The 22,941-nt window shown below is 41.8% G+C and overlaps 2 protein-coding genes across 2 annotated transcripts in view; both read left to right on the top strand.

The window, feature by feature from the left end:
* FAM20B (family with sequence similarity 20, member B) overlaps positions 1–18,882 on the top strand; it is a 29,736-nt gene extending 10,854 nt beyond the window's left edge. The window contains exons 4-7 of the mRNA XM_008571510.1: positions 9,788–9,959; positions 10,326–10,517; positions 11,571–11,630; positions 14,953–18,882. Of these exons, the coding sequence (XP_008569732.1) occupies positions 9,788–9,959; positions 10,326–10,517; positions 11,571–11,630; positions 14,953–15,184 (656 nt within the window). The 3' untranslated portion in view covers positions 15,185–18,882. The remainder of the gene's footprint in view (positions 1–9,787; positions 9,960–10,325; positions 10,518–11,570; positions 11,631–14,952) is intronic.
* A 3,794-nt stretch (positions 18,883–22,676) lies between these two features.
* The window catches only part of TOR3A (torsin family 3, member A), a 12,766-nt gene continuing 12,501 nt past the window's right edge, over positions 22,677–22,941 (top strand). The window contains exon 1 of the mRNA XM_008571517.1: positions 22,677–22,799. Coding sequence (XP_008569739.1) covers positions 22,677–22,799 — 123 coding nt within the window. The remainder of the gene's footprint in view (positions 22,800–22,941) is intronic.

Below are 22,941 nucleotides of genomic sequence, written 5' to 3'. Positions count from 1 at the left end.
CAAGGTCATAAAAACCCGATGGTAATGTAGGATTGGTGCATTTGGGGAATGATGAGCTTCTGGGTACTCTCCAGCATAGGGCAGGTAGAGAGATTTGGCTGGGGGTGAGGTTTTTTATAATGGGCTGACCTTAGCCACAACCTTTTTGTTGTTGTGTTTTTAAGACTTTATTTTTTAGAGCAGTTTTAGGTTCACAACAAAACCGAGAGGAAGGAAGGTACAGAGATATCCCAAATACTCCCTGCCCCCACACATGCATAGCCTCCCTGATTATCAACATCCCACATCAGAGTGGTACAGTTGTTACAGTTGATGAACTTGTTACTGGAGGAGAGGGTCTGAGGAGGTCAGATACCTGACCTCAACCCTGTCCCCTACCAGATTCTTGACTCCCCTGCAGGAAAGAATTCAAGAGCAGAGTCGAAGTAGAAAGTGAGAGCAAGTTTAATGCGAAGAAGATTAAGGAATACACACTTCACAGGCAAAGTGCAGGCTGGCTTGAAAGTGAGGAACAGCCCTGCTTTTGTCCTGGATTCTGCCTTTTATAGCTGGCTATCTATATGTATTCATGCTCTCTATAGATATTTAACTAAAGGGGTGGTTCCCAGTTATGTAACTCAGCCTTGCACGTGCTCTGTTTGTTTCTTTTGGCACCTGTGCAGTGGTCAAATTCCAGCATATACACCAAGTACTCTTAAAATATACTTGGTGCTCTCTAGCACCTCCAGTGTAGGGTCATTCAAGGACATTTTTACTGCACATGCACAACCACTGAAATTGATAGAACTAGCCGTCTGCTGTCTCTTTCTTCCCATTTTGTTCTCGGAAATAGGTATGACATGCAACAATAACTTTCTTCTATATCAAGGCCTAGGGGAGGGACCTGAGACCTTGGGGAGTGGTTTGAGACTCAGAGAAAGGGCCTGAGACCCAGACTTCAGGGAAACTGAGCATCTCCTATCTCAAACCTTCATTGACACATCTTTATCACCCTGTTGGGCTAGCACTCACAGACCCTTCAAACCCATTGTACAGACTGGGTCACAGACTCCTCACAATGCCAGGCTGGGTCACAGACCCCTCATGTGCAGGCTGGGTCACCAGACCCCTCACATACAGGTTGCAAGCTAGGTAATTGGGAAAAGACCCTGGGAGCCATTGGCAGAGTTGACAGGTTCATTCCAACGTGAGCTCAGTTCCTCAGCAGCAGCAGCAGCAGCAGTTTATGGCAGATCCAGCAGCAGTGGTGGTGGCCTCCTGGAGCATTCTTGGGGCCCTGGCAGCAACAGCTTGCAGCAGCAGCCTCCAGCAGCAGTAGCGGCCTCCCTGTGTTCCCCCTGGGGCATCCTGGGGCAGGGGGCACTATGGATCAGAGCCACTTGTCCTTTTTACTTAAGTCCAATAACCCAGGAACAAACACCTGGGTGCCCACGTGCATCTACATCAGACAGTAACCAAGGAACACCTGGGCGCATGAGCAGTTATCATATTTATATCAAATGCTCAGCAAGATTCTAAACCCCCGAGGGAGCCTGACCATTTACTTTCACTTTCCCTACACACCCAAAGTCCATAGTTTACATTAGCGTCCACTTTTGGTGTTGTACATTCAGTGGGTTTGGACAAATAAATAATATGTATATGTCATTATAGCATCATACAGAGTATTTTCACAGCCCTGAAAATCCTTGGAGAGAGGAAAAAATTAAGAATGACTCCCAAGTTTCTGAACTGGATGACTAAGTGAATAATGAAGCTGTTGACTATCTTAGGAACTACAGAAAGGAGCACTTAGGATGGTAAAAAGGAGAAAGATAATTTAATTTCAGATATTTTGTTTTCTTGATAGGAACATCCAGGCATAAATGACTAGTCATTTAGGAGCTAAAGACTACAACTGAGGAGAAAAGTCTGTTTTGGAGGCATAGATTTTATTATCACAGCTGGTAGTTCACACAAGGACAGCATGAAGACTGAGGTGATCAGAAAACCAGTTTTAAAATTTGGCATATCCAGAAAATAGTCTCAGAGTCTCAGGCTGATGGCACTAAAATGGGGATATTGAAATCTGGAAAGGTAGATTGACCATATTACTATCAATAAATAGCTGGCATTGAAAGGTCTCTGGCAGTGTGTCAGGCACTGTGGTGAGCATTGCCATGGACTGTTTCATTTACTCTTCACAACCCAATTATGGAGGAACTATTATTGTCTTCAGTTTACAGAGGATGCTTTGAGAAATGAACTGACATGCCCAGAGTTTTGCAATCTCATGACTAATCTATATTTTAACCCCGGAAACCTGACCCCAGGCCCCAAACCAATATGTCATACTCCCTTCCAGTTATGAAGATTCTTATTTAATCAAACTCAGGAGTTTGGATTTTATCCTATAGGCAACAAGTTTCCTACACCAAGCAGTGTTTTATTTTTTGTTCTGATTTTTGTTTAATTTTCTGAATCAGTAGTGCATTCCTGTAATTCAAAAATTTTTTTCAAGTATTAAAAGGGCTACAATGAAAAGTTGTTTCTCATCCATCTAGTTCCTTTCCCTTCCTGCCATTGGCAACCTCTATTAGTAATTTCATTGTCTTTTTTATATGAAATATGAATATATATTTTTATTTAACTGTACTATTTTATACAACATATGGCACACTGTACATACTTCTGCATCTTATTCTTTTTACTTAATATATCTTAGAAATCTTTCCATATTACATATAAAGAGCTTCTTCACTCATTTGTTGTTTTACCAGCTGAAAAATATTCCATTATATGGATCTCCCATAGTTCGTTTAACCAGTCCCTTATTAGATTTATATGTTGTTCCAATATTTTGTTTTTACAACCAGTGTTGCCCAGAATTACCTTGTACATATGCTACTGCACACATAAGCAAATATTGCTAGAGTGGAAGTGCCAGATCAAAGGGCACATGCATTTTAAATTTTGGCAGGTATGGGCTTCTGGTCAAGATAGCAGAATAGATGGTCCCTAGTGTCACTCTCTCCCACAAATCAACCAATTTACAACTGTTAAAAAGCACCGACAGCCAAGCTGGGGCCGTAGAGCTCAGGGGAAGAGGAGGAAAGACCTAGAGAGTGCATGAAGGCAGGAGAAGCCACAATGAGAGGAAGAAAGGATTGTTCCTACCATTTCGAATCCCAGCCACTTCAAGGCTGGTGCTGGTGAGTGCATGGAGCAAGAGCTGGCAAAAGCTGCAGCTATGCCCTTCCTATGAAGTTGCTTGGAGATGGCAGGGGAGAAGAGGGCCTTGGTGGCCCTCTGGCCAGAAAGACCACTAACAGGGTTCCCATGAACCCACATAGAAGCAAGGAGCCACAACAACTGAAAAAAGGAGCCACTCAGAGGCTAGTGAGTCATTGCAAGGGACCAGTGCATGGCCCATCCCATGGGAAGTGTTTTGAGTTTGGGCGGTGGGGGACAGGCCACTGGGGGAACATAGGGGCACAGCATGGACAGCTGATCTGCCTTCCAATCAGTACAGGCCCTCTCAGTGGAGGCTGGTCAGGAGTATAGAACTGCGTGGGGTGCAGTTTGCTGAAAAGACTCAGGCCCAGACCAGAGTTTCCACACAATCCAGGTGCACCAGAAGTCACAAGACCCAGAAGTACCTGTATAGTCAACAGTTAAAACCTGAGCTGCACAAAAAGCCTTCCTAGGGAATCAGCAACAAAGCAGCACTCTAGTTCAGCCACAGGGCTCAAGTGCTGGGGCCCACAGGAAGTTCCCCCATTTTAGAAGTAAGCAGAGGACAACAAATTAGTTCCAGTGCAGAGTATAAGTGGTGGGGACAGTGAATAATCCAACACAGAACTAAAAGAAAAGACAGTACCCACAGATCAGAGATAGAGTTTGATATTAACTAGTAAAGGTCTTACTTAACCAAAGAACACCTATAAAACCTAGAAGGACCAGAACCCCCCTGGGCCCCCAAGCCAGGGATGGGGGAGGGCCAGGGGCCTCAGACATGCCCCGCTGACTCCCACAACTAGCCCAGCCATAACCACCAAGCTGCTGCAGCAAGTGCTCCAGGCTCCCGAGCTGAGGCAGTGGGGGGCTGAGGGCTTCAACCACACCCGCCTGACATCTGTATTCAGCCCAGCAACGACCAAGCCAGCACTGGAAACCCCCTGGTCTCCCCTGCAGGAATGTGGGGGGGTGCCATGGGCCTCAACCATGCCCCCACATCTTTCTCCTTCTCCCACCCTATTTCCTTCCCCCTTCCTCTCTCCCCCTCCCACCCAACTGCTCTGCAACAACATCTTAGAATGTAAAAACAGATGGACCTGGGGACCGACCCCTCCTCCCGCAACCAGGCATGCCACCACTGCCACAGGGCCCACCTGGGGTCCTGAGGTATGGATCTGGGGACCAACCTCTCATCCCACAACCAGGCAAGGAGCACACCAAAAACACCACTTCCACGTGGGTGGCCCACCACAGCCACCACAATAGCCACAGCTGCCACAAAAGCAGCTAGATGCTACAACCACCGTGCAGATGGCCTGCCAACCACTTGAATGCACTGACACAAGGAGAATCACCAGCAGAGACCAAAGAAAAGAAGAGGATATCTCTCTCCACAAAGCCCATTCCAGAGTGATAGACGAAGCATCTACTCTACGATAATAGTGGGGGACCTGAACACACTTGTCTCAGCATTGGACAGATCGTCTAGGCACAAATCAACAGAGTAACCGTTAGTCTTTCAGAAGGAGAGATGAAATCTAGGGTTATCAGAGGTGGGAGGGGGTAGGGAGAAGGGGACGGGGAGAGATTGGATAAGGGGCATAAAGGATAAGTATGATTTGTAATAATGTATATGCTAATAATATTGATTTGATCAACATACGTCAATGTTGAGCCCCCAAAATATATAAAATCAATTATGATTCAATTAAAAAAATTTAAAAAGTTAAGCAGAGAAAAAAAAATTAATAAAATGAAAGCAGCAGGGAATTAAACAATATTATATAAATAGATTTTATTTCATGAATTCCATGATGGCAAAGGTGACAAAAATCTACCATATAATTTACTATATTAACAGGTTAGGAGAGAAAAAATATAGCAATCTCAATAGATGCAGAAAAAACACTGGTAAAAGCCAATGCTTTTTTTTTAGACATTCACCATACATTTCCATGAAATTCACCATGTGAAGTGTATAATTCAGTGCTTTTTTTTTTTTTGTAGATTCACAGTGTTATGCAACCATCACCACTAATTCCAGTATGTTTTCATCATCCCAAAAAGAAACTCCATGTCAGTTTGCAGTCACTCTCCCATTCTCCTCTCTCCTGATTCTCTAGCAATCACTAATCTACTTTCCATCTATGGATTTACCTATTCTGGACATTTTATATAAATGGAATCATCAAACATAGACCCTTTGTGTCCAGCTTCTTTTATTTAGAATAATACCTTTGAGGTTCATCCATATTGTAGCATCTATCAGTACTTCATTCCTTCTTGTGGCTAAATAATATTCCATTGTATGAGTATACCAGATTTGGTTGATCCACTTACCTGTCAGCTGATGGACATTTGATTGTTTCCACTTTTTTGGCTATTATGGGTAACATTGTTATGAACTTCATGCTCAAGTTTTTGTATAAACAGGTCTTCAATTCTCTTGGGCATATACCTAAGAATAGAACTGATTAACTCATTTTTATGACCAAAATTATTGGCAAACTAGATATAAAGTATGCAGCAAATACCATACTTGATGAAACATCAGACGCAATCCAATGAAAGTCAAGATCAAGATAAGGATGCTCTTGTTCAGAATATGTACACAAGTATCCCAGTATTAATATAGTATTAGTGTATATTATATTAATACTACTCAACACTGCCCTAAATGTCATAGACAATGCAATAAGAGATGGAAAAAAATAACATCAATTACCAGAGAAAGACACACACACACACACAAAATAAACTTTGGTAGGTATGGCCAAATTACCTATATAGATGTTTAACCAGTTTATATTTTCAGTAGTAACATATCAGAGTGACTCTTTCTCCTAGTTTCTCAAACTTTTGGTTTTTGTCTTTCATAGGTAGCTTTTTTTTTTTTATTTAAGAGCCATTTGTGTTTTCTTTTAGCTGATCTTTCATATCCTTTGCTTGTTTCCTGCTGTGTCATTGGTCTTATCAATTTGTAGAAGCTCATACCTAGGGAGGGACAGCCCTTTGTGATATAAGATGTAAATATTCTTTCCCAATTTTTAAATTTATTTTGACTTTATGATTTTCTTGCCTTATAGAAATTTTTTATTTTAAGTGTAATTGATCAGTCTTAGCCTTGTTCACTCACTCTAATGTTGTGGAAGAATTCCACCTTATTTCCTTTAGTACTTTTATAGCTTTATTTTTCAAATTTAAATTTTTGATATGTTGGAATTTGTTCTGGTATGTGGAATGAAGAATGGATCCAATTGTTTAATTTTTCCAGATGGTTATCAGTTGTCCCAGTAGCATTTATTGAAGAGTCCATCTTTTTCCACTGTGATAAATTTTCATTTGTGTGTGCCTCAGTTTCTGGACATTATGTCTATTCATGAGTTGGTCTATAATGTTTTAACTGTCAAGACTTTATTTATTTTTTATATCTGGACAAAATTGTCTCTGCTATTTTTTTTTGAAGTGTTTTCTAGCAGTTCTTGTTTATTATTCCTTATGACTTTTAAGATCATCATACCTAGTTATACTCCAAAAGATCTGCTAGTGTATCTGATAGGATCAAGTTAAATTTATAATTTTATATTTTTATAATAATAAACACTGTAAATGGGGTATGTCTTTCAATTGAAGATAATCAAGTCTTATTTATCTAGAAAAGTTTTTAAGGTACAGGAGAGTGATATAATCAGCTTTGTGAGTGGCTGTGTAGTTGATTAGTTTCTATTTAATGTGTTCTGTGCCAGAGATGGGAAATTAGACTAAGAAGTTTGAATGTTGTCTATCTCAAGGACACACATATGAGGGGTATTAAAAAAATTCACGGAAAGATTTATGTTGTCTTTTAAGCGCATTTATCCACAAACTTTTCGACGTACCCTCATACATAAGAACATAAACAGTTAAAGGAGTATGTGAGGGTTTTTTTAAGAAACTTTAGGAAGTTAGCTTGATAGTTCTATTTTATGGAGTGGGGTAGGCGGAGGGACAGAAGAAACATTACTTGCCTTTTAATATTTTTTAATTTTTAAACTTTTTATTTAGAAATCATTTTAGGGGCTGGCCCGGTGGCGCACTGGATAGTGCGCCGCTTGGGAAGTGCGGCGGCGCTCCCGCCCGAGGGTTCGGATCCCACATACAGACCGGTTCCCGCTCACTGGCTGAGCGAGGCGCGGGAGCAACGCTGAGGGTTGCGATACCGTTGCCGGTCCCTGGTCCGGTACGGGGGCAACACTGAGGGTTGCGATCCGTTGCCGGACACGGAAAAAGACAAAAAAAGACAAAAAAAGACAAAAAAAGACAAAAAAAGACAAAAAAAGACAAAAAAAGACAAAAAAAGACAAAAAAAGACAAAAAAAGACAAAAAAAGACAAAAAAAGACAAAAAAAGACAAAAAAAGACAAAAAAAGACAAAAAAAGACAAAAAAAGACAAAAAAAAAAAAAGAAATCATTTTAGATTTACATAAATGTTGCAGAAACAGCCTACAGAGTTCCCCAGATTTCTCACTTGTTAACACTTCTAAACCATTTGAGAATAGGCTGCAGACATGAATGCCCATTATTCCATTTAATGCTTCCTTAAAACTTCAGTGAATATTTCCCAACTACCAGGACACTCCTACACAGCCACACTCAGCCATCAAAATCAAGAGATTGGGGCCGGCCCGGTGGTGCACTGCTACAGTGCACCTCTTGGGAAGTGTGGCGGCGCTCCCGCCGAGGGTTCGGATCCCACATACAGACCAGCCGCTCACTGGCTGAGCGAGGTGCGGGAGCAACACCGAGGGTTGCGGTCCCGTTGCCGGTCCCGGTCCAGTACGGGCGCGACACTGAGGGTTGCGATCCGTTGCCGGTCACGAAAAAAGACAAAAAAAAAAAAATCAAGAGATTAACATTGACCCAATATCACCATCTAATTCATAGACCCTATTCAGATTTTGCCACTAGTCCCTGTAATATATCCTATGTCAATCCAGGATCACATGTTGTGTTCAATTACTATTTCTTTTTAGCCTCCGTCAGTCTTTAATAATTCCTCACTGTCCTTATTTTTTTATGACTTTGACATTATGGAAGAGTGCAGGCCAGTTACTTTATAGACTGTCTCTGGGTTTGTCTATGTTTCCTCATGATTTCAAATTTTTGGCAAAAATACCAGAGAAGTGATATTGTGCTATTCTTTGTACTGTACATCATATCAAGAAATACATGATGTAGATTTGTTGATATGTCCCATTACTGATAATGTTATCACTTAACTAAGGTGGTGGGTTGCAAGGTTTCTCCAGTATAAAGTTAATAAGTATTTTGTATTTACTAGTAAATAATTACTAAGTACTTTGTAGGGAGGTACTCTAGATAGAACTATATAAATATTCCATTCCTTATCAAACTTCCACTCACCAGTTTCAGCATTTATTGATCATTTTTATCTGAATCAGTTATTATAATAGTTGCCAAATGGTGATTTTTTAATTCTGTCATTGCTTCTAGACTTATTAGTTGTCATTCTGTTGAAGGGTAAAACACCCCCCAAACACACACACATTTATTTATTTATATCACTATGAACTCACAGACTTAATTTATTCAGAGTTACAATTTATTACTATTATTATTTATTTGATGCTCAAACTGTCTCATATTTTCACCTCTACAAATTAGCTCCTGAGTCATTTTGGAATGGTCCTGTTAACTCACCTAGCATTTCCTTGTAACTGGTGTAACAATATGGTACATGGTCATCTTGTATTTTCCTGCCCTGGCCCTAGAGTCAGCTGTTTCTTCAAGGTGCCCTAATTCCTTTTCATGTAGTTTTAAAATGGTATTTAGAAACTAAAATGTGGGTGCTAGGTGTGCTCATTACTACCTGGGTGTCATTGTTTTTAGGTTCTCTTGAAGGACAGAGGTAGGAAGTGTATATATATGTACATATATACACAGATAACATCTGTATCTTTTTCTGTATCTGTGTGTGTGTGTATTAAAACCATCAATTCAAACCAATTATCTCCAATTCTAATTCAACACCACAGGATTTATTGTGGTCTTCTCCCTTTCTATATGTTTAATCCCTTCTCCATCTGTGAGAAACCTGGTTCCCATTATCCTCTATTTACTTATTTGCTTAACTCTTCCCTTCCCAACCCCCTTAAGTAACCAAACTCCTGACCACAGCTTGGCCCAGCACATGCCCCCTATCTCCTTCCCTTTGGTACTCTGGCCAAAATCTCAGCCCTGATGATGAAAAGGAGGACATTGTCTTCTGTCAAGTAAACTGAGCTCAGAAGGAGGTACTTGTAATGTAGTTGACTCCTGGGAGAGAGACTAGGTAGAAGGGGGCAGAGTGGGAGGGAAACTTGTAGTATTCATCCTTTTGCACCTTTTGAATTTTTTTTACACCATGTGCTTTTATTACCTACGGGAAAATTAATGTGTGAAATACAGTAAGTTCAGCATCTTTGTTTTCAGAGTGCCTGTTTACTTAGCTGCCCTCTTTTACGTTGTTTGAGAGAGAATTTGGAGTCCTCATTTTTTCCTTAGTGTATTTGGGTCCTTTCTGTTCTTTAGGAAACAATAGTTGTTTCTATGGGAAGTGTTATTACTGCCGAGAAACAGAGCCAGCTTGTGCTGATGGAGACACGATGGAGGGATCTGTCACACTTTGGCTTCCAGATGTGTGGCCTCTGCAGAAACACCGACACCCATGGGGCAGGACTTACCGAGAAGGCAAATTGGCCAGGTAAATTCTCCTGTGAGCCACTGCTTAATTCTCCCCTGCGCCTGGCCAGGTGCCAACCCTGTATAGGAGCCAGCAGTTCTGTCCGAAAATAAAAACTGTGGGGTCTGTGGCAAATCCACTAGGTCGGGACTCTATCTTCTATTTTTTTTTTTTTTTTTTTGTCCTTTTTGAGACCTGCCGCACTGCACTCAGCCAGTGAGCACACCAGCCATCCCTATATAGGATCCAAACCCGCGGAGGGAGCGCTGCTGCACTCCCAGCGCCGCACTCTCCCGAGTGCGCCACGGGCTCGGCCCCTATTTGTTTTTAATAGTGCCAGGTACAGTGTTGGCACTCAGTAACCCTGGTGATACTGCTTGCCTCCAGGTGGGAGTACGATGAGAGCTACTGCGACGCTGTGAAGAAAACGTCCCCTTATGACTCCGGCCCGCGCCTCTTGGACATCATTGACACAGCTGTCTTTGATTATCTGATTGGCAATGCTGACCGCCATCACTATGAGAGCTTTCAAGATGATGAAGGCGCCAGTATGCTCATCCTTCTCGATAATGCCAAGAGGTAATGCCAGTAGGACTGTCTTTGTCAGTTAGGGGTTTCTGTGTATAAAAGAAGAACATTTTCTAGAGTACCCTGGAATACATTCAGAACACAATTGATAGAAGTCACCCTTCCTTTTTCCACTTGGTGTCCTGGCTGTTGGCACCCATCCTTCCCTCCACGCCCAGAGGTCTGAGGACTTAAAAAAAAAAAATGGAAAACTGTTTCTTTCCTAGGAGCACTAATTTATGAAGGTACCCATTTATAAGGGCAAGTCCTCATGACTTAATCACCTCCCAAAAGCCCCACCTCTTAATACTCTTGCAATGGGGATTAGGTATCAGTGTATGAATTTGGAGGAGGACACAAACATTCAGACCATAGAAGTTGCCTTTGCCTTTTATTATCGGAGGTCCTACAGACTAAGGTCTACCAGACTCTCCGGCTATTACTGTGAGCTTCCAGGAAGAGTAGAAGGTGGACAGTTTTTTCCAGAATTGGTTCTCTTTTTCTAACTCTCATTTCCTGCTGAGATTTTTGTTACATCTACTTTGAATCAGTGTTTTCTCACCCTCTGTGGGCAGTTTTTCCACTTTGAATCTGTTTATATACTTATAGGGGATAGGATATTGGTAATTTTGGAGTAGAACAAGTGTAACTTATTTTTACAAGTAATAGCCATCTGCTTGTTTGTGGGAACCTAATATGAATAGCCTTTATCTCCCATCCCTTAAAACCTTTTCAGATTTAGGAGTGTTCAAGTTCTCCCTTTGGTCTGTGAATTACACACTGTGTTTACCATAGTTATGCTCCAGCACCTTGCAATATCTTGGCAGGAAAAAGGGTCCTTGTAAATGAGTATATTTGTTATTAGATGCTTAAGTACAGGCTGTTAGGGATCTTGTGTCTAACTGGTCATGCCCTGCTTATTTTTAATTTAAGTGATTTGAGTTGCTGGAGCATGAAATTATCTAGGATCAAATTTGGGTTTCGTATAGAATTTGCGGTTGCTTTGATGCTAAGAAGGGAACTGGAACTTCCACCTAATTCACTACATTTTAATTTAATTTTCAGCTTTGGGAACCCCTCGCTGGATGAGAGAAGCATTCTTGCCCCTCTCTATCAGTGTTGCATGTAAGTTATGCCCAGCAAATACATGTGCCTGGATTGCCTTCCTTTCCAGGCTCAGGTAACAGTACATCAGTTTTCTTGGCCTTAAAGCTTTCTGATACCTGAGCAGCACTTTTCATACTTTTCTAACCTAGAACCCCTGAAGATCCTGAGATGGGGGATCAGGGAAAGGTGGAGGCAGGTAACCCAAAGCTCAGAATTTATTTTTAAAATTGTACGGTTAGAAGTTTGTCGTCTATTCAATAATACATATCCATGTTTGGTTTAGTGTCAGAATATAATCATCTCTTCTCCTTCCCTACCTCCTGACCAAAAAAAAAAAAAAAAAATCTCGTAAAAATCTGTATTCCTTGTTACTGAACCTGTTTTACCTTGTGGTTTCAAGTCCTCTCAGTCATGTATTACATACCACCTAGGATTTGCATATCTCAGTTTGAAATTGTCTAAACCAAAGTAACTTTTTCCATAAGTATTTAATTTATTTTTATTAAAATCTACATTAGAGAATAAAGAAATAAAAAAGTAAATCACAAAAACAAGATAAAGACTGGGCTCTAAGGAGCTCCTTCTCAGATCATCATTCCTTGTGTAATTTTTTTTTTTTTTTTTTAAAAGATGACCGGTAAGGGGATCTTAACCCTCGACTTGGTGTTGTCAGCACCACGCTCAGCCAGTGAGCGAACCGGCCATCCCTATATGGGATCCGAACCCGTGGCCTTGGTGTTATCAGCACCGCACTCTCCTGAGTGAGCCACAGGCCGGCCCTCCTTGTGTAATTTTAAAGCATCCACATCAAGAATTAGCTGGGATCTACCTTGCTTGGCTATGCAGAAAAGCAAATCTAGGCGCACCACTTAATACTGGTCAACTCCCAGAAACACTCATATCACATAAGACTGCCCATCCTAGCAATTGGTCTGCTCTTTTTTTTTCTTTCTTTCTTAAGTAGCACAAAATTCTGCAGAAAGTAACAGCTTACCCAGACAACCCTTAATTATCTTTATTAATATTGGGAAGTAGTGATACACATAATCAAAAACTGTATTTATGTTCGAAGGAAGATGTTTTTGTATTAATAGTGTTATGAGTTTGGTCCAACAAGGAGAGAGAAAAGACAGTGTGTGTTAACCAAGGGTATTTAATATAAAGAATTGTTAAATTCTAATACAAAAGTGACTATAAAAGAAAACTAGGGCTGAGGGAAGTTCCTAAGAAGGACAAACTTAGAAGGGGATCCCCTCCCTAAGGCTAGAGTTTGGACTTCAATGGAGAAGGTGTATTTCAGCACATTGGATAGCAGAGAAGTTTGCTGGTTTGCAGGTGCTGGGCAAGCCAGAAGCAATCCTCCAGAGTGAAGTTGGGGTCCAGGCAGTCAGCAACTGGCATCATGGCATGCAAACGAAGGGATGACTCAATAGGAACCTTCTGGGCTACAGGCAAGTCACACTTGTGGGTCTGCAGAGGGAATCAGGGTGCTAGCATGGGCAGGTGGCCTTCAGGGTTCTGGTTGCCCTGTCAAGAGGGCCTCAGGAGAGTTATCACCTAGGCAGGCTGAGGCTTCAAGGTCACTGAGAGTCCTGCACCTTCTGGGAATGTGACTGGGACAGAGCTTCACTGGGTGACTTTTCCCCCATGCCCACACCAATCCACTATGCAGTAGGCAGAAGCATCCTGAGAGCTTTCTTCTTACAGTGTCCCTCCAGCGCCCTCTACTGAGAAAGCTTAAAAGGACAGATCCTTAAAGGAATTCTGTCCATTGTAAGCAGAGCATATATTGAAGAGTGAATTTGAAGGTCAGAGACAATAAAGTGATAACTTAGTCACTCAGGGGAAACTGAGACTCAGGTCATTTATAGTATGAGTATATTTCAGAATTAAAAAACTGTATTGTGTCTGCTTGTCTGTCCCTTCCATGCTTTACGCAAAGATTGATCTCCTTTACTCTTAAAATAGTTGCAGAACAGACTGCCTCTTGCAGAGTCAGACATTTCTGCATACTTAGTCATTTCCCTTATACCCACAGAGAAGTATGAACTTTTCTTTCGAGATAAATGATCCTCTTTAGTTGATGTGTTTGTTTGTTTTGTGCTGCCGTAACAGAATACCACAGACTGGGTCATTTATAAGAGACAGAAATGGGGCCGAGCCCGTGGCGCACTCGGGAGAGTGTGGCGCTGGGAGTGCAGCAGCACTCCCGCCGCGGGTTCGGATCCTATATAGGGATGACCGGTGCACTCACAGCGCTCACTGGCTGAGTGCGGTACGGCTGGTCTCAAAAAAGGACAAAAAAAAAAGAGAGACAGAAATGTATTGGCTGACAGTTCTGGAGGCTGGGAAGTCCAGTATCAAGGTGCCAGCATCCGGTGAGGCCCTTCTTGCTATGTCATCACATGGCAGAAGGGCAAAGAGAGAGAGGACAAGAAAAGGGCCAAACCTGCCCTTTCATAACAGCATTAGCTCCACTCATGAGGGCAGAGTCCTCATGGCCTAATTACCTCTTAAAGATTCCACCTCTTAATAATGTTAGAATGGCAGTTAAATTTTAATATGAGTTTTGGAGGGGACAAACATTCAAACCTTAGCAGTTGGTGAAATAATGAAGAAAAATGGGTATCCTTAAAATAAATTTTTTCCTATTTATATTAATGGTAGAATTTTTTTTTTTAATTCAGAAGCATATGAAGAAGAAAATTAAAATTACCCATTAACATCTGAGGATAACTCCTTTTAACATTGTGGTATATGGGCCGGCCCGTGGCTCACTTGGGAGAGTGTGGTGTTGATAACACCAAGGCCACAGGTTTGGATCTCTATATAGGGATGGCTGGTTAGCTCACTTGGGAGAGCGTGGCGCTGACAACACCAAGTCGGGGGTTAAGATCCCCTTACCAGTCATCTTTTAAAAAGAAAAAAGAAAAAAAAAAACCGTGGTGTACTTCATTCTGCACAAACACACATTTTATTTCCCCACAGATGTGGAGTAAAACAGTTTTTTTCCTCTAACTTTTTTCCCCCGCCCAACATTATATCATGGGCATTTTCCCATTCCACTAAATTTTCAAAAGTATTTTTAATGGCTGTATGGTATTCCCTTGAATAGATGTGCCATAATTTAATTATTTCCCAATTGTCGGACATTTAGATTGTTTCACATTTTTCCTGTTATAAATAGCACAGTAATATATGTGTGTAAATCTTCATATATATCTTTGATTACCCAGAAAACATCAAAACATGGTAATGGCTTACTCATAATTTTAAAACAAATAATTTTTTAAATTAAAATATTTTACATAATTATTGTTTTTACTTTTGTCTCTTCCAGCATTCGAGTTTCTACCTGGAACAGACTGAATTGCCTAAAGAATGGTGTGCTAAAGTCTGCCTTAAAATCTGCCATGGCCCATGACCCCATCTCCCCAGTGCTCTCTGATCCTCATCTGGATGCTGTGGACCAGCGGCTCCTGAGTGTCCTGACCACCGTGAAGCAGTGCACTGACCAGTTTGGGATGGACACTGTGCTGGTAGAAGACAGGATGCCTCTCTCCCACTTGTAATTCTCAATACAAAAATAAGTGAAACTTCTTTTTACAAAGGTAGAGAAACAGCACAATCAATTCCAAATGGTTTGAGATGGATTGGAAATGGCCAGCAGCAAGTTCTGATGATAGGGGACAGGGTGGCCTTGGATGTCTTTGGTGTTTCTGTAGTAGAAACTAAAGCAAAGACCTGAAGTTTCAGAGCACAGAGGTGCTACTGCTGAATCACATTCTGACTTCCTCGGCAGTTGCCCATTCTAAAATGGGCGTCATAGTTGGTCAGTCTTACTTCCCATGCCAAAGGACAAACAGGTGTGGCATTTGAATAGGCAAATGCTGGGACTGGTTCTGGATTGTGCGTTTTGAATTGAACCTTCCAGTCCTTTCTTCACACCTGTGGGTTTTGTGGAAACACTTTGCAATCTCTTGTGTCTTTTTTTACCAGAACTAGTCAAATTGGAAAGCTTACTGCCTCCTACGGAGTGGCAGCAAATAAAACTTTGCATTCTGTCAAGCCAAAATAGCATGCTCTGTTGGAGGGGATGTGTTTTTAAGATAGAATTGGAGGGAAGAGTAGAAGCAGGAAGATGGTTGGGCTTTTGAGCAGTTGAGCAGTATTCTCCTTCCTATCGGGGAAGGAAGAAAAAAGACCTACTCGGCAGAACCAGAATTAGGGAGATGATTGAATTAGTGAAAAACAGGTTCCCCTGTATTTAGGTTCTTAGGGTGTGCAAAAAGCAAACATGGCTTTGTCCCTAAGTAAAATCTGCATTCTCATAGTTGTGTTCAAAGTAACCAAAAAATTGTCTCTAGAGAAAATACTGTTACATCCTAAGCATGATTCTCTTGTGGAGACTAATTTTTTTCCCTTTTACCTAAAGCTGTCAAATCCTTTCCAAATTAACAAGACAAACTGAAACAATACCTTGAATAAGAGTCAGGTTGCCTGTGATCTCTGCCATTCTCATTTATTTTCTGAAATGAATTTTCACTTCTGCCTTTAGGGCATTTGGTCATTGAAGCTGCTATTCGCAAGAGATTGGCTACCCTGTTTGTGCCTTTCTTGTGAGCAAAGGCAGCTTACTCATACAGATGATAGTGTACACTGTGCTGGTGAATGGACTTATCTTGTGGTCTGGGCCATGCAGAAGACTAGAAACAAAGATTTTAAGCCTTCTGAGCCTTGAAATTAAGGAGGTTACCAGGAAGAGCCTTAAAATTTTGATTTATGTCAAATCCTAATTTCATCTTTAAGTCTCATTTGGAGTTGTGAACCCATGATGTAGTAGTATTCTTCCATCTCCTCTGAGCGCTCTTAAATTTCAGGTTGCTAAAGCACAGGTTTTGTTTTGTGTTCTGGCACAGTGGTTTTGGCATGTAAGCAGCTGTAGTAGAATACAGGGCCAGAGGAAGACAGGCTCGTGTGCCCGCTCACCTGTGTCCTCAGAGCTGGGTGTTTCTCTCCTGCATCGTGTCTAGGTGCTGTTCTGGTTTTGTGTTTCTGTCAAGCAGAGACTAATATTTAAACTGTGTGGTTGAACAGATTTAATGCCAACCACTGGAGACCAGTTTAGGCAACCACCCTTTCAAAAATTAGAATTTATGTCCCAATTTTCTCACATTGAAAAATGAGTAACCTGCAATACTTTAAAATAGCATGAAATTAGGAAAATTTTGTACTTTTTATATACATTTTAAGATGGACATTTGAATAGGTTGAGTAAAAAAAAAAAAAAGGTATTGAATTTAAGATACAGCTATTATTAGCACAAAACACTGAAATAGGTTAACAAAAGGAGGCATTGATTCCAATTTTAAGGCTGCTTGCTGTGTGTCCAGGAAAATTCACAATTCAGCTTGAGAATACCTTGGATAGTGCTTACCCCAAAGCTTCTGAGAGCCAGTGGGCAGAGACAGCAGGAAGGAAGTCAGCTGTACTCTCCTTCATTAATGTTAGTTGAACTAAATTATGGATTAATGTTCTTTCAACACATGATGCCTTTAGTACGCCACACTGAAATGAATAACAGTTTTCTGTAACGGGGAACTTCATAACATTGGAAGCAAAAGATTCCGATAAGGAAAAAGCAGGAGAGAAAGCTGCTTTGGAAAATGTCTCATCCTGTCTTCAAAGCATTTGCAGAAAATGTATCATTTATTCTTTTCCCTACTATTTTCAAATTCATGACCTTAAAAGATATAATGGTTCAAGTTAGAATTAAGCTAATAGAGTGGTGGCACTGAGAATATAAATTTATGTTCTAATCAGGATTGGATTAAGCTGGAAAAGTATGTTTAGGCAAATCTTGGAGAAAACCAACCATAAACTTACACCCCTAAAATTCACAAACACTAAATTCTGTTTGAAAAAAGAGGTAAATATCTTTTTAAGAAGTTTTGTAACACTGTCCTTTTTATGGTTTATTTATTAGAATCTAGGGCTTAAAATCCAATCATTGGATGGTTTTGGTCAGCTCTAAGTTAGGTGTGCCTACCAAACATTTAAAGGTAGTTGTGAATACACTTTAATATTATAAAACTAGGAAAATCAGAACTGATTGCCATTTCTTGCCCTCCTCCCACTTCTTAAAAATGTTTATTCCAAAGCTCAAATGGGAAAATTCGGGGATAGAGGTTTCATTCTAAAACTGTTCTTTAATATGTGACTGCATTGTGGGCTTGGGAAGGAGTGTAAATTATTTTCTGTATAAAACAATTTAATAAGATCTCATTTGTTCAGAGTATTCAATAATGTATTTATAAGACATTTCTCCCTATTTGCACTCAGGGTTAATATGTCAAATGAAATTTAAGAAGGAAATAGAAGAATCCAGGTACATCCATTGCATATTATTTTGGGAAAGATGAATCCTATAGATGACAGTTTTTAATGTCATCTGAAGACAGCATTGTCTTCCAAAGAAATACATCTTTTCTTTTCTTTAAAAAAATGCTTTGGCCTCCCCTTCCTGTCCACCGTATTCTTTCTACCTCCACTCTCAATCATCCCTGTATTCTTCTTTGACCAGTAAATGATGATGGTAAAACAGCGTTATGTCAGTGAGCTGTCTTGTATGAGTCATCTTGTCAGCTTGAGCTTCAGGAAACGTGAGTAAAGGTATATGTATGTATATAGTTATATATGTATTCTAGCAAGAAAAACGTATTTATTTTGACACAGGGAAACACTGACTTACATTGCTGAAGGACTTGAAGCTAGTGAAAGGTTCTCTTCTCAGTCTCTGAGTGTGGACCCTAAGTGGCATAAAGACCGTCATTCAGCAGACATCTACTGAGCAACCCTGGTGTGGCAGCACTGGCCAGGCACACTGGTGAGCCAGGTAGACCTGACTTTGTGAAGCTTTTGTACGGGAGAAGGCTATTTTTTCTCCCTTTGGTTCCTCAAGCCTGGATGGTGAAAAAAGTAGGGGCTGGGTACTGTACTGCCATAGATTTTTAGGAACTAAGGTGTTCCTCACAAACACAAAATTTGGGGGGAAACAGAATAAATTGCTGGAAAGCTAATTTATTTGCTTAAATGGGAAGTGTAGGAACCACTTCCCTCTGTTTGGATCTGCCAAGGATTTCCTCTCAGAGCTGTTGCACAAATAGAGGTTGTACTTGGTAAGACAAGACAGATATGCACCTAAATCTCTAATGTGTTCTATGGATTTCAATCCTGAAAAGAAAATGAATAAAGATTTTAATAAATATTATTTTGTCATCTTTTCCTCTTACTCTTTTTTTTTCCCCTCTTTTAGGATATTTCCAGTGTTTTCTGTTCCAATTTCCTACCTGTTCTGTTAGGAACAGAAGATTACATTTTGCATCCACTTAAACTTTCACAATATCTGATGCATAAGACCTTTACATTTCCTCACCAGTCTAAAAGGCCCATACCAGGTTGTAACTGTACCAAAATTTTCCATAGGATCATTCTTAGGTGCTTTTGTTTTGTTGGCTGATACAGGTATCGAACCCCAGACCTCGGTGTTATTGGCACCATGCTCTAACCGACTGAGCCAACAGGCCAGCACTCAGGTGCTTTTCAGTATTTAGTAGTTAACTCCATTCCTTGTAGCATCCTTAAAAGTAAACAATTATGAACCCTGAAGAACATGTCAGCATAGTACCATAGAATCAGGAAGAGGGCCAGTTACCCTGAGCATAATTTTATGACACCAGATTTTTAACTTTTGAAATGGAAATCCAGCATCTTAGACCTCAACCAGACAATGATGTAGAGTCCTTAAGATTTCTACTTGATTTGCAGCATATTTGTGCCAGTCTGTCATTTGTACTTGAATGTATGTGGGTGGCTGAACCTGGTACACATTCCTCACTGACTCACCACATATCAGACTGGTTTTGGAGCTTGAAAAAGGCAGCTGGGAGTAGCGAGGGTGGTTCTGTTGCTGGGTAATTTTACCCAGTGTGTTTGCCTGTAAAACTGATTTTTATCAGCCCTCTCATTGTAAAGCAGACAAGAATGGTCATAACCACTGGTTTTCCATGGGTGGGGTTTTGCCTTTTTGTCTTTTTTCGTGACCGGCAATGGGATCGCAACCCTCGGTGTTGCGCCCGCACCGCGCTCAACCAGTGAGCGGACCGGTCTCTACATGGGATCCGAACCCTCGGCGGGAGCGCCGCCACACTCTCAAGCGCTGCACTCTACGGAGTGCGCCACTGGGCTGGCCCCATGGGTGGGGTTTTGTAAGATAAGTTGCAGTATAAATCTCAGGGGATAATGGTGTTAAATCACAATTTGTGAGGTGTTGGGCCTTTCTTCAATAGACATTTGGTCTTTGCACTGTGAGCATGGATGCCAGGGAGATGATAGTGACTTTCCTTCCATCAAAGAGCCTATAGCCTACTCCTGGCAGAAGAGAACTGCGAGGCATCAGATACTTCAGAAATGACTAAGTTAATTACAGCAGAAATAAGGAGCAGGAAAGAATCATGGGGGGGAGGGGGGCTAGGAGTGGGCAGGACCGAAGTGAAGAGATTGATCCAGGCTTGACGTGTGTATAGAACCTGACTCCAGAAATGCAGCTCTGTACGCTTACAAGATGCAGAGCGTCCTGGGTCTGTGCTGTGTTTTCAGTACCCGGGTCACCAGAAATCTCCCTTCAAGTCTCCTGTAGCCTTCATCAGGAGACCTTGGTGTGCCCTGTCTCTTGAGAGTACATTCTCAGTCCTCTGTGATGCCTCAAAGTACTCTGTGACAGATGAAAACAAATGAACCATTGGCATATATAGATGAGCTGTGAAACATTCATTTTGTCTTCAGAATTTGTTTTTTATATTCCAGGCTTATTTATGTAGAGCTAGAGATTTGATTTTTACACAAAGATTGTTTTCAAGGTAGAAGGTTGATTGTCTTAGTGGGGCTGGGAATGTCTATTGTAAAGCTAGGTCCCATTCAGGTGACATTAATAAAGGTGTTGTGTGCCCAGTTTCTCTTAGACCTTGTTAAAGTGCAGATTTTGATTCAGTAGTTCTGTGGCCTGAGATTCTGCATTTCTAACAAGCTCCCAGATGGTGCCAGTGCCACACTTGAGTCGCATCATTATGCTTGCTAAGGAATCATAGCCGCATGTAGTTTTCACAGTAGCCTCTAGACGTCCCCATCATCCATGACATCTCGCTCCTACTTTTACAACCAGCAGCCTCCAAGCCCTAAGAATGATGTATCAGCAATTTTTTGAAATACTCAAGAGACTTGTCTAGTAACTGGTGTTTGGATTCGTTTCTGTGGGACTGACTGCTGAAAATGTTTACCTCTATTTGTTTAGGGGAAAAAAGTGTCTTGAAATCAAGTTGGTTGCCCAAGAACTTCCCAGCTACCCACATTACCATAAAATGCTAAATCCAAATCAAAACATCTCAAAAATCAGCAGTTAACCCTACATGAAAGTTACAAGTACAGAAGTAACTCTTTCCGCAAAGTCTTAAAACTTGGATTGTTTTAATAAGCTGTTGTTACTATTAGTAATTTTATCACCATAAATTCACCCATAAACTTCAGCAGTATTAACTAAAGCCATCCAAGCCTCCTGTGTAGACCATCCAGAGCCTACTCCAGGGTTGGGCATATACAGAAATAAAAGTTAGCATGTTATTGAGTGTTTATGATGCACTCATTGAATTAGCTCATTTAATCTACACAGCATCCCTATGAGGTGACTTATCTCTATTGTATAGGTGGGAAAATGGAGGCATAGGGCCCACCCCATGCCTCAGTAACACCCAAGGTTACACAAATAGAAGATGGTAGGACCCACTCAATTAGTCACTAATAAGCATTATGGTGTGTTCATTGTTAACTGTCCTCTGAAGGATTCCATGAGCTTGATTGCACTTAATGCTGTACTGGTGCCATGGCCAGTGCTCTATGGAAAGTTTGGATTCAATTTTGAATTCACTCTGAGTGGCTAGGATGCAAAATAAAATACATTGCTTTTCAACTTAACTCTCATGGTGTCCTTACAGCAGTGCTTAACTGGTTTTTGTAGCTATTTGAATAAAAGGCAGGCACAGATTTGGTGACTGGCTGTGAGGATGGTGCACCCCTGGCATTGAGTGTGATCCAAGAGACTGGGATGAACAAATGAGTCAATTTGCCTGTGACGTTTGTGAAACATGGTGCTAGGATTCACCTTACTTTTTGGAGAGTCCAACCTTAAAGCCACTAAACAACATATGACATTAGTCAAGTCCCCAAATCTGTCTAGACAGCATTTTCCTCCTAGGACAAGATGGTTGTTAGGCCATTGGCTTTAGTAAGTCTCAGGTGATTTTGAAAAGTGCATTAAGCTCTTCTGAAATCTAACAAACTTGTTCTGTGCTCCTTATTACAAAGAAGGGAGCTCAGAGGGGAAATAGGCCCTCAAGTCTTTTGCCACTGTTGTCTGATGGACTGCTGAGTCACAAGCACTTGAAAGTTGCAAACCTAGCCAACACAGAAAGTGCACACAGTACTTAGCCTAACTTCTTTTTCATGAGATACAATTACAGTGATGTGAGACGTTATGATTTCCCCTGACGGGGGGTTTCCAAGACCCAAATGTCTCCTGACTGCCCATCGGCTTCCTCTCGCTTGTGGCGGACTCCCAGCTGTGGAAACCTACTGGTTATTTGCTGTGTTTCATTTCCCTTTGCGGAGGAGCCAGAGCGATCTTGGCCGTTCAGGCTCCCTGCTGCCCCCGTTCTTCTCAGGGCTTCTCCACTCAGCTGACGCCCCCGGGCAACACAGCGCTCCTGGCTAAGATGGTTCCCCAGCTTCATCTAACAGGTTGGCAGGAAGTTAGTCTGCAGACACTGGGCAGGGCACGCATGGGTGTCCTTACTAGGTAGGCCTCAGATGGGCCACTAAGGCTGTGGAGTGACCGACGGTGGCCATTTCAAGGCCTGATTTCACCTTCTTGGCAACCACAACCGCAATGACCTCCTAGAATAGGCTGCTTCCTGGAAGCCAGCTGGGTGGACCGGGCCTGAAATATGCTTCGGGATGGCCTCCGGGTCTCGTTTCCCCGCCTGGGTCACGAGGCGAGCTGGCAGGCGTAGGCGAGCGCGCGCCCGCCCGGCCGGTCGCCATGACAACGTCCCTCTTCGGCCAACGCCTGCCTCGGAAGTACGGCCCCGCCCCCCGCGCCCCGGGACTTAAGGAGCCTGGCGAGGCCGGCGGCCGCAGGGGCCGGAACCCGGGGCCGACCATGCTTCGCGGCCCGCGGCGCGCGCTGGGCCTCTGCCTCCTGCTGCTGCTGCTGCTGCTG

Source organism: Galeopterus variegatus, unplaced genomic scaffold (genome assembly GCF_000696425.1).
Source record: "Galeopterus variegatus unplaced genomic scaffold, G_variegatus-3.0.2 Scaffold694, whole genome shotgun sequence".
Classification (NCBI taxonomy): Eukaryota; Metazoa; Chordata; class Mammalia; order Dermoptera; family Cynocephalidae; genus Galeopterus; species Galeopterus variegatus.
Note: the sequence above shows the minus strand (reverse complement) of the source record. Positions and strands in the feature narration are given on the sequence as shown.